At 38.8% G+C, this 15,995-nt stretch overlaps 2 protein-coding genes across 5 annotated transcripts; one reads left to right on the top strand and one right to left on the bottom strand.

Moving 5' to 3' along the window:
• Positions 1-3,730: 3,730 nt before the first annotated feature.
• Positions 3,731-10,155, top strand: LOC113691367 (vacuolar-sorting receptor 1-like). The gene is made up of 12 exons (XM_027209475.2): positions 3,731-4,620; positions 5,294-5,986; positions 6,762-6,850; positions 6,952-7,021; positions 7,124-7,207; positions 7,677-7,753; positions 7,843-7,924; positions 8,052-8,134; positions 8,317-8,383; positions 9,273-9,401; positions 9,602-9,708; positions 9,845-10,155. Exons 1-12 carry the CDS (start codon positions 4,311-4,313, stop codon positions 9,941-9,943), a joined length of 1,890 nt encoding a protein of 629 aa, XP_027065276.2. The 5' UTR covers positions 3,731-4,310; the 3' UTR covers positions 9,944-10,155.
• A 793-nt stretch (positions 10,156-10,948) lies between these two features.
• Positions 10,949-15,097, bottom strand: LOC113691372 (protein FATTY ACID EXPORT 3, chloroplastic). 4 transcript variants are annotated; one of them, XM_072051805.1, is made up of 7 exons: positions 14,829-15,097; positions 13,272-13,665; positions 12,918-13,085; positions 12,204-12,250; positions 12,055-12,092; positions 11,579-11,681; positions 10,949-11,357 (listed from the first exon to the last, which is right to left on the bottom strand). In XM_072051805.1, exons 2-6 carry the CDS (start codon positions 13,549-13,551, stop codon positions 11,591-11,593), a joined length of 624 nt encoding a protein of 207 aa, XP_071907906.1. In that variant the 5' UTR covers positions 13,552-13,665; positions 14,829-15,097; the 3' UTR covers positions 10,949-11,357; positions 11,579-11,590. The 4 variants fall into 4 exon arrangements, with proteins under 4 accessions (XP_071907906.1, XP_027065289.1, XP_027065288.1 ...); XM_027209488.2 differs by lacking the exon at positions 14,829-15,097 and adding an exon at positions 14,402-14,814 and having other exon boundaries at positions 13,272-13,662; XM_027209487.2 differs by lacking the exon at positions 14,829-15,097 and adding an exon at positions 14,402-14,814.
• Between the last annotated feature and the right edge of the window lie 898 nt (positions 15,098-15,995).

Genomic DNA, 15,995 nt, shown 5'->3' on the forward strand with positions numbered 1-15,995 from the left:
AAGTTAAACGAGAACCACTAAAAAACCCCCCCAAAAAAAAAACCAAATCAAAGAAGAAAAGCACAAGTTGCGCTGGTGTGACGTTGACGTCGTTCCACGTGCACCCAAAATGGTTGCTGCACGTTTTTCATGGCTAAGTGATGCGCCGGGCCAAATATCTCGCTGGTAGCCTGCCATCATTTCATATGTTTTAATCATTAATCATTGATGATTAGGGTGGTCCTGAACACTACTGTGTTCCTTCCTTCTCTTCTGCGAGCGGTTAACCGTCAAGATTGGCCAAAATGAATGAAAAAATAAGGCTTAGATTATTACACGTGAACCAACTCCCGACAGAGGAGTTGGCCATCACTGTATATAATCACTATATATAGTGGAGTGGGAGGTTAAGGGTTCAAATTTTGTCTCCCATCAATGTGCCTCAATATAAGGAGTGTTCTAAATTCATGCAAGTGAGTGATGCACCCGTCTAGTCAGATGGTGATTAAGTCTCCGTCAGGTTCCACCAATTCAATTGACCCACTCCTTAGAGTCGTTTTCCTTAAAAAAGTAAGTCCTCCCCCCTTAGGAGTAGGAGTAGGCTAGGTTAGGTTAGATTAGAAGTTGCCGCTAGTATATCATAAGTAGTATACTGGACTGGCTAGGTCTCCGCTCAAGTATATATCATCGTGATATAGCATTAATACTTACATCGTACTAGTACACTAATTTTACAAATGGCAACTATTTAGAAATTATCAGCCTCACTTTCGATTTTCAACCTTGGCGCATGCTTTACCTGAAAAAAAAATGATGATGATAGAAGTCAATAACTTTTGTACTTGTATTTCTTAAAGTTTAATATACTCTCTGATCTATTGCTTGGATACTTAGTATAAAAATGAGATACTTTTTAGAAACCTCCCTTGAGATTTCTGAAAGTCTCACTCCCCTCCCCCTCAAGTTTCTGAAAATATCAAAAACCTCTCCTGATAGAATACTGGATTCCATTTCTTACATCATCATGGATGAAAAGATTTAAATACCTGCACAAGGTACCAGATATTTTGTAATTATCTTGACAAATTTAGTCAAGTTAGTTATAAATATGGTTATAATTTAGATTCCTTTAATTAATATCTAAAATGTCGTGAAGAGAATGGTACCAAATTCAGGAGCCACTTGGTGATTGATACATGGCTTAGAAAGCTCCAGGTACAACAAGTCACTTCAATTAGTCTCTGTAAGTAATTGTTGATATATGGCAAAGAAAACTTCATACATGGTATAAAAGGCCTTGGATTCTCACATTTGTTGAAGAGCTGATGAGCTCTTTCAACCTTAACCAATTTAGATCCCGTTTGGCAAGTGAGTTTTTTTGGTATTTATCTAAAACTTTATTGTTGTTTACTGTATAAATTTTAAAAATATTTTTTTGAAGTATGTAAATTTTTGAATATTTTGAAATATATAGTTTAAAAATTGTGAGAAATTTTTTGAAATTACTGTAATTAAAGTTTTTTAAAAACATGTAGCATACAAACTTAGCAAAAAACTCAAGTGCCAAATAAGGCCATAGTCTTTAAGAATTTTGGAATTTTTCAACATTCTTTGGCAGCCTATGTTGATATAGTTGTTGTTTGTGTATGGTAGATTATGTTTAGCTAATTTTCTGTTTCTCATATGACTTGGTTTGCTAAGTCTCTACCAAATTATGCTTAGTTGACTCTATGTTTCTTTGTGTAACTTGGGTTGCTTCATATGGTAAGATGCCAAGTCAATGTGCTTGGCTCATTCATGCGTGCTCTATAAACGTGTGAGAGGTTACAAATATGCTGATTTGTGATTGAAAATTATTACTTGTCTTTTACCTGTAACTTCACTAATGCAAGACAATGGAGGCATTTGTAGTATCAAATTGTTTTCTTTCTCTAGCTTCCAATTTTTTTTTATTTTTGAATCGGGCTGGATTTTAGACTGTTTATTTAGTTTTAGGGGAAGTTTTTGATATTTCGAAAACCTCAGGGGAGGGGAAAGAGATTGTTAGAAACCTTAGGGGAGGTTTCTGAAATTATCCCGAAAAAAATTTAGGGAAGTATAGTGCAAATGGGCAATCAGAATCTCCAGTGCCCGGCGGTAATTGATTCGATTTAGTTGGATTACAAAATCGATGGATTTTAACTCCATACCTTTCAACGAAAAAATCAGAATTAAATTACTAATCCTGAATCCCAAGTGTTTACCTCAAAAGCCGGCAACTCTTGAGGCCACCCAGGGAACTAATAACCTAACCCTTAACCCCACCGAGGATCGATGTGGGATTTAGTGTGGAAAGACCAGGGAGGGTCTCTGCTATCAAAGGTGTACTAACCTCAAAGATTCTCGGAAACCTCTCCGCTCATTTCTTTTTCTTTCAATGAAGAAATTAGAATTAAATTATTAACCCTGAATTCTAAGTGTTTATCTAAAAAGTCGACAACTCTTGAGGCCACATAGGGAACTAATAACCTAACCCTTAACCCCCTCGAGGATCGATGTGGGATTTGGTGTGGAAAGGCCAGGGAGAGCCTCTGCTACCAAAGTTGTACTAACCCCCAAATCTCTCGGAAACCTCTCCACTGATTTTTTTTTTTTTTATTTCAACAAAGAAATCAGAATTAAATCACTAATCCTGAATCCCAAGTGTTTACCAGAATTAAATTACTAACCCTGAATCCCAAGTGTTTACCTCAAAAGCCGGCAACTCTTGAGACCACCCAGGGAACTAATAACCTAACCCTTAACCCCACCGAGAATCGATGTGGGATTTGGTGTGAAAAGGCCAGGGAGGGCCTCTGCTACCAAAGGTGTACTAACCTCAAAGACTCTTGGAAACCTTTCCGCTCATTTCTTTTTCTTTCAATGAAGAAATTAGAATTAAATTTTAACCCTGAATCCTAAGTGTTTATCTAAAAAGTAGACAACTCTTGAGGCCACCTAAGGAACTAATAACCTAACCCTTAACCCCCTCGAGGATCGATGTGGGATTTGGTGTGGAAAGGCCAGGGAGAGCCTCTGCTACCAAAGGTGTACTAATCCCCAAACCTCTCGAAAACCTCTCCACTGATTTTTTTTTATTTCAACAAAGAAATCAGAATTAAATTACTAATCCTGAATCCCAGGTGTTTATCAGAATTAAATTACCAATCTTAAATCCTAGGTGTTTACCTCAAAAATCGACAACTCTTGAGGTCACCCAGGGATCTAATAACCTAACCCTTAACCCCCCGAGGATCGATGTGGGATTTGATGTGGAAAGGCCAGAGAGGACCTCTACTACAAAAAGTGTACTAACCCCAAGCCTCTCAGAAACCTCTTCACTCATTTCTTTTTCTTTCAACGAAGAAATTAGAATTAAATTACTAACTTTGAATCTCAAGTATTTATCTCAAAAGCCGACAATTCTTGAGGCCACCCATAAAATTAATAATCTAACCTTTAACCCCGCGAGGATCGATGTGGGATTTGGTTGTGAAAAGACCAAGGGAGCCGCTGCTACCAAAAGTGTCCTAACCCCCTTAGGAGGGCAGGGAGGCAAGGAGGCAAGTGATTTGGTGGGATTTTAACTCCATACCCAGTACCACTAGTAATGATTTGTTTTTATTTTATTTATTTATTTATTTTTTGGGTGTCCAGACAAGAAATAATTCCTTAGCAAAGAAGAAGCGAGACTAGACTTTTCATTTTAGTATATATATATTTTTTATTTTTGTTTTTGCCGTGCGAATGGCGACAAGTGGCCAAGTGATAGATTATCCTCTTCCTCATCATCGAAGGGGTTGCTCGTCTCCTGCGTAGTACTGACTTGTATCCATCGACTGTTCGGAATAAGCAACTTAAGGAGTAGTCCCAACTTCCTCTGCCCCTCTACAATTCAACTCCCCCCTGTCCCTTCTCTTTTCATTTTATTCCTTCCTCCCCTCGTTCGTTTGCTTTTCTGGTCGCAATCTCTTCAAAAGGACCGCTTAACCTTTTTTTTTTTTTTTTTTTCTTCTCTCTTTTTTATTTCCCCCACTTCTTCCCTTTTTTAAGCCTCAGAAAATTCAGCGCAAAATTATACTTCTCAACTGGGTTGAGTCATCAAGGATTTGATCCTTATACTGAATCGCCGACATTTCTGATCTGGGTTCGCATCAAATTGGCATAAAGTTCGATACTTTGGTTTGTAATTTATTAGGTTATCGACCTTCTTGATATTTTGGGTACTGCGAGAAATACTAACAAAGAAAGCATCGGATTTGATCCGGGGTTTTCGTGTTTTTAACTTTGGCGTCTTTTTTCTGGAATCGACGATGATGAGGGAAATGCTAGGACGGTCTCTTGTTGTGTACTTGTTATGGTTTCTATTTTTATTGGGGTCTTGTTCGGGGAGATTTGTCGTGGAGAAGAACAGCTTAAAAATCACCTCCCCCGACTCCCTGAAACGAGTTTACGAATGTGCAATTGGGAATTTTGGGGTCCCTCAGTATGGAGGAACCATGATTGGTACTGTGGTCTACCCTAAAGCTGATCAAAAGGCTTGCAAGAGTTTTGATGATGTGGATATCTCCTTCAAATCCAAGCCTGGAGGCAGGCCCACTTTCCTTCTCGCTGATCGAGGGGGTGAGCCTGCTCTTTTTTTTCTTGTTTCAGTTTTACCCTTTTTTTTTTGGAAGGGGGGGGGGGGGGTGGGGGTCGCCTGTCAACTTCAATTTTCTTCTTTTCGGATGAATAACTCCATTATGTCTGATATGTTTGTGGGAATTAAATTGTTTTGTTGGTGCGCTTTTGGTCATTGTTTTTGAATGATTTATTTCTATTTTACTTTTTGAGTAAACGGCCTCGCTTGCCGTGCTGCATAGAGCAATTGCAAAAATCAAACAAACTTAGTGAGTGCATGCGATGTTCAGAGAGTACTAAGAATGAAAGATTATGATTCAGCTTCCAGCCGGATAATTTAGTCATCAAATGCCACTAATTTCCTGTCACTTTGTAGCTTACTTATCTCATATGCACATGTTGATGAATGAATTGGGAACGGAGCGCTGATTGCACAAACGGATGTAAATAATGCGCGTCCCCTTATTTGTCTGTTTCATTTTCTGTTTTGTGTGTTTTGGTACAGATCTGTTATTACAGTGTAAATGTGCTTAGGTTGTTCTTAAATGGCCTATCTTTTGCCATGACAAATGCTTCAAACAAAAATTTACGATGTAAGAAATAATACTTATTATTTCTAGTATTTACCTTAGAATTCTCCTTATGTTTTCCCTTTTTTTGGTGTTGGGTTTCGAAGATTGTTATTTTACTCTGAAGGCTTGGAATGCTCAGAAGGCTGGAGCAGCAGCTATTCTGGTTGCAGACGACAGAGATGAGCCCCTAATTACTATGGACAACCCAGAGGAGGAGGATGCACAAGCGGATTATCTTCAGAGCATAACCATTCCGTCAGCTCTTATTAGCAAATCTCTTGGGGACAAAATCAAGAACGAACTGTCAAAAGGGGAGATGGTTAGCATAAATCTTGACTGGAGGGAGGCTCTTCCACATCCTGATGATCGAGTTGAGTATGAATTCTGGACAAACAGTAATGATGAGTGTGGGCCCAAGTGTGAAAGCCAGATTGATGTTGTTAAAAATTTCAAAGGAGCTGCCCAGATACTTGAGCAAAAAGGATACACTCAATTTACTCCGCATTACATAACTTGGTATTGCCCTGAGGCGTTTATTTTAAGCAAACAATGCAAGTCCCAATGCATCAACCATGGGAGGTATTGTGCACCAGATCCTGAGCAGGACTTTAGTCGGGGATATGATGGGAAGGATGTTGTTTTGCAGAATTTACGCCAAGTCTGCTTTTTTAAGGTCGCTAATGAAAGTAGAAAACCATGGCTTTGGTGGGACTACGTAACGGACTTTTCCATCCGCTGTCCAATGAAAGAGAAGAAGTACACCAAAGAGTGTGCTGATCAAGTTATCCAGTCACTTGGTAGGTTCCATCAGTGATCATTATTAAGCTACATGTGCTGCTTTTGGATGTGCTTTGATTGCAAAAATCACATATTTTCTGACTTTTGAAGTAGATTTCAAGTGATTCATGTTACGTCATTCAAGTTTCTCTACTGCTTGTGGATTATTGATTCCATTTGCAGTTCTTTTTCGACGACATTTCTGGATCTACTTGAGCCAGGACCATGTTACTTGAAATTGGACACTTGCTTTTACCTCTAGTAATCTCCGTGCATGCGATGATGGTGCTAAGCATCTTTTACAACTATATTTCATTTGTCTGTTTGTGATATGTATCTATGCATTTTTTAGTAGTAGATTTGTTCGGTTTCTCAGTTTTCTTATTTCATCAGTATCAATTACTTTTGGAAGCTGTTAATTCTTTTTAGGCACTATATTTTTATAGTCCAGTGCAATGAGGAATTAGTAAGCCTTTCAAATTCTAGCTGCTTATTGTGGCTTGGACATGTTTTTTTATCTTTTGTGCTTGCTTATATTCTGGACCTGTGTACAATTTTGATAAACTAGGTTCAAAGCCATCCATTGTTTTGTTTGCACTTACATAGAAGTTTGATTTAGCACATTGCTATGCTTTTCTGTTTATTCTAGGTTCCCAAAGAGAGTGTAATTAGAATTTTGGAGTTACAGAGACCTGAATTAAGTCATCAAATACTGACGACTTATAGTGGTCATTTAAGTCCATTTTTAATAAAGCTGATACTGATTTTTACTTGTGCGCTTGTTCTTGGCTGCAGGCATTGATGTTAAGCAGGTAGAGAAATGTGTTGGAGATCCTGATGCAGATATAGACAACCCTATCCTAAAGGGCGAACAAGAGTCACAGGTTCATACTTTTGAGATTTATTCTATCATTTTATCTCAGTTATGTCTGTGGAAAATAATGAATTACCTTGGATTTTTTTTTTTTCGAATTCCTGCTTCCAGATAGGCAAAGGCTCCCGTGGAGATGTGACTATCTTGCCTACCCTTGTCATAAACAACCGGCAGTATAGAGGTATGAATCCTAGAATGACGTCATTACTAAGTTAAGCAGCCGTTTCATAACCTGTTGAGGTATCCGTATAAAACAATCTAACCCTTTAACTTTAACCTGTAGGTAAGCTAGACAAAGGAGCTGTTCTTAAAGCCATATGTGCAGGATTCCAGGAGACCACAGAGCCAGCCATTTGTCTGACTGAAGGTGATCTCCTTTAGCATTTAACTTTTGGGTGCCATTCATTCTTGATTTTGCTTTTAAAGGCAATGGAGTTTTTCATTTTATTTGCATTTTTTCGGTCAAGTTTGATCCTCGTACTGATGATGATAATCACTGTTAAAATTTGGTTTGCACCTGTTTTGTTTAATATTGATGCTTATTGTAATTCATCTGTAAGAGGACCATTAGCATTTGAGGACACCTTCTCTGATGCTGCTTTGATGGGGAGTAGCTTCTTTTATTTGTTTTTTCTCCTCTTATATATTGTTGTAAGTCTTGTTCTTTTTGAAGTTACTGAGTTCAAATTTTGGTTTGATGTCTGATCAAAGGACTAAATGGTTGGACAATAATGGCGTAAAATATGAGATCACCCAATGATTGAGGATGTTTACAGGATCAGTGGTCTCCTTGACTGGAACTTACTCAAGTATCTTTTTTGCTTCTTACCTTGCAGAGATAGAGACAAATGAGTGCTTGGAGAATAATGGTGGATGCTGGCAGGATAAGGCAGCTAATATTACTGCTTGCAAGGTAAGATGCTGTTTGTGGATCCATTGATCGAAGGACTTGTCTTTGTGGACGTTGTAGGTCCTCTAATTTTTATGACCTATATTTTGTAGGATACTTTTCGTGGGAGGGTATGTGAGTGCCCAATTGTGCAAGGAGTAAAATTTGTTGGTGATGGTTACACTCATTGTGAGGGTAAGACCTATAAAAGTTTTGATATCGTTACATCTAAATACGCATCTTAAGGGACTCATGGCTTAAGCGTTGCATGATTTGTGGGTGCAATCACCATAGAATTGTGTTGTTTGTGTTAATTTAACAGCTTCTGGAGCACTGCGTTGCGAACTAAATAATGGGGGCTGTTGGAAGGGAACAAAGGATGGGAAAACATATTCCGCTTGCATTGTAAGTGGTTCTACCTTTGTTAGCACATGTTCATTACATGATCAGTCAATTGGACTTTGAATTTGTTGTTTTCCCCCTTGCTGTCAATTAAGAAGCAATTTCTAACTTCTATAAAGATATTGGTATTTCATAGAAGTAGAATGTCAAATTTACTATTGCATGTTGTTTTGTCTTTTGTTTAGGATGGACAGACTAAGGGTTGCACTTGTCCACCTGGATTCAGGGGTGACGGAGTTAAAAGTTGTGAAGGTAGGGCTTTATGTTCATTTTTTGTACATTGACAGGTTGGGGATGACTCCTGGAAAGGACATGTTGTAACCATTGTTTCGTTCTTGTCTGTGTTGTCATCAACGTAGTGCATTAAAGGCACTTGGAAGTAGTTTAACCCTTTTTGCTTGATGTTTTTAACTGCTCCGCATGCGGGGCAGTTGGGGGTAAATAGACCTGGAGCAGAATTATCCTTGTTGTAATGCTTGTGCAAAGCCTCCCTACAAGTCATGTGCAATCTGAATTCCCTTGCATTACTTTGTTGTGGTTTATGGATAGTCCTCCATCCCTCTCTTGGTAAGTTTGCTGCGCTAGTTCAGAATAACAAGAAAATACTTCAGTGTTGAATCTTCATCAATGGATTTGTAGGTTTGCATGCTAAGATAATAATTGAATTGGTGTCCTTATTTGGCAAAAGGTTGATTTTTATTTTTATTTTTAAATATTTTTTGCATCTAAAAGCTTAATCGTTATAAACGAGAAGCAATTTATGCCTTGTTGAATAACCAGAGTAAACCATTACAGTGGGGCCTGCCAAAGTATATTGGAAAACAAGGATGTTATGGCTATTTGATAATCTAGCTAATTAGCTGAGAGCAATTGGAAAACAATCTATCTTGTATTTTGAGGATTTGCAAGTTTTTTGATATTAAAAGATCAATGTTGCAGTGACAAATACTAATAAGAATGGATGTTTTTGTTAAACTAGTATTTGAAGTGAGGAGCTTATCCATGTGATCCTGTATGGTACTCCTCTTGAGTGTTGATATTTTATGCAACACATATGCCTTTAATCAGGATTTCAAGCTGATTGACTGACTTTGTGAAATGACATCAGCTTTATTGCCGTTAAATATTTCATGTGCTACAGATATTGATGAGTGCAAGGAAAGGGCGGCGTGCCAATGTCCAGAGTGCAGATGCAAAAACACCTGGGGTAGTTATGACTGCAGTTGTAGGGGCAACTTATTGTACATGCATGAACATGACACATGTATAAGTGAGTTCTATATATATATATATATCTTTCTTTCTTTTAGTTTGGGAAGCTTTTGGCTATCTCAGGTGGTTATGTTTGAAACTGTATGGAAAGGCTTTTAAAATATTTATACTGCTCTGTTGTTGACTCTTGATTGTTTTGTGTTTTGTGGAACCTGATCATCGCTGCATTGCCCGCTTTGATGGACAACTTACTTGCAGGTAAAGATGTGAAAACGGATTTCAGCTGGAGCTTTATTTGGGTTATTATCCTTGCCGTGGCTGCTGTAGGAGCAGGTGGATATGCTATGTACAAGTACAGGATCCGGGTATGTGCGAATAACAAATTGTGTTCTCTGACGGCGGATCAAATTTTTTTTTTTTTTTTTTTGTTCTCTCTTCTTGGGTCGCTACTTGTTCTTTTGACCGTGGTGAAAAGAAATATGTGATATGATGGTTTTGCAGAGATACATGGATTCTGAGATCCGGGCAATCATGGCACAGTACATGCCGTTGGATAACCAAGGAGAGGTGCCTCTTCATAATCCTCATGGAAATGTGTGATGATGAGGAGAAATCAGCATTTATTTCTTGAAGGGCCTACCTACCACTCTCGCTTCTTTCTCCAGTCCTACTTATTGCAAGTATGTATGGTCATATTTTATGTACATGTAAATCCTCACTTTGGGCATAAAATCCCAGTGAATCGGGAGATTTTCTTTAGTCTCTGTATGCTTATACATTACTTACATATATTAGATGTTGTGATGACTTAATCGAGATTTCAAACCCCCCCTTTTTCCCCAAACAAGTTTTCAGTACCTTCTGTGTCTGTTTTCTGTAATCCGATACAAAACTGGTGAAAAATAGAGAAGAAGAAGAAAGATGACGACTTGAGGACTGGGTCCGTCGTCTCTTCTAAGCTTCAATGGGCTAGAAAATTCTTTTAGGATTGGGGGGGATATTTGATTTGGTTTAATGAATCTGGTAAAATGAAAGCTGTAGATCATATCATCCCCCCACACGTTAGGAGCCTAATCGAATGGTACTAGTAATTTTGTTTGTACCTTAAAAGAGCAGTGGAATACTCCTGTGACGGACGGAGATTTATGGTGCATTTTAAAGGTTCTTTTCTTCTTCTGGGATGGGGATGATGAGGGCCATCCATCCCTTGCAAAAATAAAATAAAATAAAATGAACAAAACCACCGCAATTTGATAGATTTTTCTTCTCCGAGAAGAAGAAGAGTCCTCCGGTCGGTCTAAATTGTTTTGAAAAGACGCCCATTTCTTGCCTGCGGCTCGGCACACTGCTTCAGATGGTTCTGCTTCGATTTCTCACTCCCAACATTTTAGAAAGAATAAAACTACAGCACTATTATTATTTATAATTTGATGCATGTAAAATAGAAGCATGATTAAATTTTTCCAAATAACACGTGAAAAAACCATTCACCAAGGTTCTTATTTTTTTTTATTTTTTAAAAAAGCATGGTCAAATCCATCATTGTCACTCCGATTTATTCACTTTCTGAGAATCGCGGGAAAAAAAGGAAAAAATCTTTCTAGCTTCAGAAAACTTCTTTGTATTATAGCAATCCATAGCAAATAAACCAAGCTTGAAGTAGATTACAGCTCGAGGACATTAGTTTCTGGACATCCTGATTTACACGCAAAAAGGTTACAAGCCGCTTAGCCGTCAGTGTAAGAAAAGAGCATCCTCCATTTTATTTGGGGGGTCAGAGTCGTATTCTCAAGAGCTAAACAAGGCACATGATACGATCACTTCACCAAAGAACCACTCTGTTACTCTGCAAACTCTGTCCACCTTAAAATTATATTCAAGGACGCTGGAACAAGCCACAGTTTATACAGCAGCAATGTTTGGTGTACTATCAGAGCATTATCCAGCAACTTTTGACTGAGAACTCAGTTCCAATTTCCGCTTCGCTTCCTCAACCACATGAAACTGAAGCATCCTGAATGAAAAAGAAAACAAACGATAGCATGCATGTCATTACAATTCCCAAGAAAAGATGCAGCAATCATCAATAATCAACCTCCTTGCTCCATACCTTCAGCTATTTTTTTTTTTTTTTTTTTTTTTAAGGTTACTTTTTGGATAGGTCATCTACAACAACATCCAAATGAACCACCTCACATGTATCATATCAAAGTTTGAAATGCTATCTGCACTTACCTTGTGAGAAAATTAACTTTCTGTCCCTCTTTCCAAGTTTGATGCTTGTGCTTGCCCGCGATCCATTATAATCCTATAAGCATAGAATGCAACTGCCACACCACTGCATATATAAACTGGTTGGAAAATGTACCTTCTAAAGATAGCAAGACACTACTGACAGAAGTTATTTGTTAAAACTATTTGCAAAATTTGCGAAGATCCCATCAACTCAATTTTCTTCATTCCACCCACCTTGTTTTTTTACCTAAATATCATGTCTGTAAAACGGAATATTAATTTTTATAAAGTTGATTCAATCATGCGTATCAGTTCAATCATGTGTATCATCCTTCACCTTTCGTAAAACTTAAGGTTGAAGATGACATGAAAGAGCACTAATAAAACCACAATCAAGGAACAGGACACAAGACCTGCTTCACAGAAAATTAGAAGTTCCTCCATTATGCTTTAAGAAAAAAGAGAGGATACGAAACCTGACAAATGCTGTGATGAAGTTGGCAATAAATGGTCTCTGCAAGGAACATGAGCATCCATTCAGACATTATACGGGGAAATATGCATTCTCAGAACTTTTAGTCATTTAAGCAATAAGAAGATGCATCAGCAGTGAGTGAGATCTTACACAAAACAGCAAGCGTACTTCCCGTAGAAATAATATTGTACAAATTGCTGCAATCAAATTGAAAAAAAAAAAAAAAAAAACACAAGTCAATGCAGCAAATGACGTACTAATAAGTACACACAGTAGAACAACGATCTAAACATTTCTAATGATATTGCCAAAAATACATATCAAATACTTAAAATTTAGCCTAACTTCCCTAGATTCATACACATTGTATGTTTAGAAGAAACAAAAACAGTGCCAACTCCTGCTTAAAATTACATCAAGGAAGATTAGGGAAATGATTTTTCAAAGTGTCATAACCAGAAAATAAAACAGGATTTTTGGGATAGTTCAGCTAAAGAAGATAAAAACATAACAATAGGGAAAAAAGGAGGGAAAAAAAAAAAAAGAGAAGTCATTATGCAACACACGATCATCTTTATCAAGACTAAGATACATTTAACTGCCAATATTTAGGCAGATGGATGAATTATGTAGAGTCACATTGAAGATCCAAAAGTAGCTAATCTCAGCGAATATACTCTTCCGAATCATTGGGCAAAATTAATTTACTCAAGTCATCCCAGTCGCATGATTAAACTTGGCTCAAAGCAATGCAAAGAGACATCTGACAATATCTAAGCAGTAGTTAAACGTCTTTCAAGTCAAGCCCACAGCAATTGTCTGCTCGGTGACAGATAGATTGAGTTAAAGAAACAATAAACCAACCTGCCTGCCCTTTTAAGGCCAGAGAAGATGATTCTCCTTTCTTCCACGATCTTAAACTTGAGATACTTAGGGCCAAAAGAGCACCGCCAAGTATAACACCAAACCTTACAGCAGAGACACTTCCGGTGAACATGAAAGAAAGAAAGCCGCCAGCAGAAAGAAGCGCACCTGGAAAGAGGAAGCGATTTGATCAAGCAGTCAGACGGTTCTGCAATATATCAGCTTAATCCGAGTTTGAAGACCAAGAATAATTTATACTTGAGCATAGAAAATGAGGGGAAATGATACTGCAACTATGGGGACAGATGACATCTGCAGAATAAGCTTTCTGGCAATAGAGATGTAGACGCATACCATATGGTATTCCTAGGTAAAAGTCACGCATTTTAGAAACTTCCTTCAAATCATCAGTGGAGGCAGCAAACGTTTCGACGATGTCCTTTACGGGCTCGGGATAATTGTCAGCAGCATTAGACAGGTATTCCTTACCCTCCTGGCTGATTTCCGAGGCAATCACGCTCAACTCTTGTCTTGCCTTCTCGGCTTGAACTTTTAATTTCTCAGAAGTTTCTTTTAAAATGACCCTAGCTCTGTCAGAGTACACTTGATAAGCTTCTTGCGATACGGTCTGCATCTTGAGGGCTTGTTCTTTGAAAGAAGATAGAGTTTCTTTCCAGGCATCCTGTGGTTCGTCAGCTTCCTTTTCAAGATCATTGGTTTCCTTCTCCACCTCAATGCTTGTAGGCTTCTGGAAAGGAAGATGATCGAAATAAGAAGGACGAAGAGATATAACAGAGACTAGACCGAGTATAGAGAACGAGACAAATATACAAATATATCAAGAACAAAGACGGACGAGTAGTCAAAGCAGCTAGAGGAATGGAGCACAAGACAAAGCATTGAACATTTCTGGAACGGAAAGAATAAATGTGGTTTTTTTTTTTTTTTGGGATAAAGAGGAGAGAAGGGGGGGGGGGGGGGGTGTTGTCTAGATGCTATTGACTCCTGGGAAGGGGAAGACACCACCTCATCAAATGCGGTTTTCGTGAGAAAAAGTTTTTTCACAATTAAATGCTTCAGCGTCGAGACTCAAACTTTTAGTGAGTGTTTTGCGAGAACGCCGCCCACAAAACCCCCATCCCTACCACATCCCCACAACAACCCCCCCCCCCCCCCCCTGCCGCCCGGGGGCACAAAAAAAAAAACAAACACACAAACACCGCAAACCCAAAAAAAAAAAAAAAAATAGAGAGAAGTGTTTTGTGGGGGTGTTTTGGGGGGAGGGGGTGGGGGTGGGGGGTATGCAAAACAGTGATATGTTTCCTGGCGGTAGAATAGGATAAATTCAAGCATGAAACAGAAACCAGGGCAAAGATCGAATGATGGTGAGAAAAAAACTTGTGTGGATGGACAAGCTTTTTTTTTTTTTTTTTTGGTTTCGTTTCTGGGGGTGGGGAGAGGGAAAGGAGAGAGTATAGACTGACCGAGGAATCGTCGTGAGAGGCGGTGAAAGAGAAAAGCAAAGCGGGGGGGCGGCGCAACGGAGGAAGTCGGAGGCCGAGCGGAGGCGGCGTAAAGGAGAGGAGCCGCGGAGGATGACGGAAGGCAGGTGAAAGGGAGGGAGAGGGGTGAATAGTGAAGGAAGGCATTGGCGGAGTTGGAGCTGGAGTATAGAAAGGGTTAGGTGAAAGGTTAGATATAGGGTGAAGAATCCCTAATACTACTGATTTCATATGCTTTACTATTATTATTATTTTAAGTTTGGGGGAGGCCAAAAAAAAAATAAAAGAAAAAATCGTGCTGTTGGCTCCGTCTCTCAGAATAATCAATCTTAATCTTCTGTAGATGATGATAACGAGGGTGGGGGTGGGCAGGGAAGGCAGTGGAAGGGAGGGAGGGCACAGCGGTTACTGCAGAGCTGTCGGGGAGGAAGGATCCGTTCGCGGCGGCTAGTTGGCGGTGGTGGGCTCTCGTGTAGTACAACTCCTCCTCCTAGTAGGCTAGTACTAGTAGTAGCGGTAGTGGCAGCAATGGTACTGTAGTATTTTAATAGCGGTGGTGGAAATGGTACATGCTGCTGCATAGTCAGTCTACCAGTTCCCTAAAACTCATTCTTCTTTTTTTTTTCAAAAAAAAAAAAAAAAAAAAAGGTTGTTTGTTGGGGGCACCGGTCCGGCCCAATGCCAAAGGGCCGATTCTGATTCTGGAGTTCTCTGAACACAACGACGCTTCACTGTGTAGTAGTACTATACTTTTATATATAAATTAAATAAATAAAAAAATCAAATCAGAGCATATGTATCATCGCTTTGGTGACACGTAACGTAATGAAACCCTTTTTTTTTTTTGGTCTCGACTCTCTGGCCGCTTAAATTTTGCCCTTTTCGTCCTTTATTAGTGTATTATTACTACTGCTAACACAGAGTACTTTGCTTGCAGCAGATCTTTTATTAGCAGATTATTATGGTTTTCCCCTCGAGTGATGATTAATTGGAGTTGGTTACGTATACAATTACCAAGGCAGAGAGCAAAACACCAACATAAATAGAAAATGAAATTCAAAAAAAGAGGGCTAAATAGTTGTATGAATTTTTTGACCTGACGATAATTACATCATCGCCATGCATGCACATGCAGTAATTGATCTCAACCACCATAAAAAAATAAGGGCAGGCTTGCCCTCCTCTTTTTGCTACGCTGGTAAAAATTAATTAGTACTGTACTGCTAACCTCGGATCCTCCGACGTCTCGAGTCCATGCATAAAGATTTGCAAATTTTTGTAGTGTGTATGGGAATGAGATCATCCGGAGCATCAAATGTTTAAATGAATTTCAGATCAATGACTGAAATTTGCTTGGGCTCAACTCGACTGATCCCCACCGTTAATTGTTCCCCTGCAGCCGTAAACAAAAATCTATTTCCGTAGAAATGATGAGTACTACTGCTAGCCAGTAATACATTTGGAAAATAATTCATTTCATAACCACATCTATTTCTCAGATATACTACTATTTTGTATCCTTTTCCCTCCCAAAAATCAATCCCCCCCCCCCCCTCTGCAATCATCATCAGCCCTT

The sequence above is a fragment of the Coffea arabica genome, chromosome 6c (assembly GCF_036785885.1).
Source record: "Coffea arabica cultivar ET-39 chromosome 6c, Coffea Arabica ET-39 HiFi, whole genome shotgun sequence".
Taxonomy (NCBI): domain Eukaryota; kingdom Viridiplantae; phylum Streptophyta; class Magnoliopsida; order Gentianales; family Rubiaceae; genus Coffea; species Coffea arabica.

What these genes read in the sequence shown, in the direction of transcription:
- LOC113691367 (XM_027209475.2), top strand. Translation starts at nt 4,311, where the DNA reads ATGATGAGGGAAATGCTAGGACGGTCTCTTGTTGTGTACTTGTTATGG. An exon ending in TGGTTACACTCATTGTGAGG is followed by an intron (nt 7,925 to 8,051) that starts GTAAGACCTATA and finishes TTAATTTAACAG; the next exon opens with CTTCTGGAGCACTGCGTTGC. An exon ending in TGAACATGACACATGTATAA is followed by an intron (nt 9,402 to 9,601) that starts GTGAGTTCTATA and finishes ACTTACTTGCAG; the next exon opens with GTAAAGATGTGAAAACGGAT.
- LOC113691372 (XM_027209487.2), bottom strand. Translation starts at nt 14,650, where the DNA reads ATGAAATCAGTAGTATTAGGGATTCTTCACCCTATATCTAACCTTTCA. An exon ending in CCTCTCACGACGATTCCTCG is followed by an intron (nt 13,666 to 14,401) that starts GTCAGTCTATAC and finishes CTTCCTTTCCAG; the next exon opens with AAGCCTACAAGCATTGAGGT. An exon ending in TTACCTAGGAATACCATATG is followed by an intron (nt 13,086 to 13,271) that starts GTATGCGTCTAC and finishes TCCTCTTTCCAG; the next exon opens with GTGCGCTTCTTTCTGCTGGC.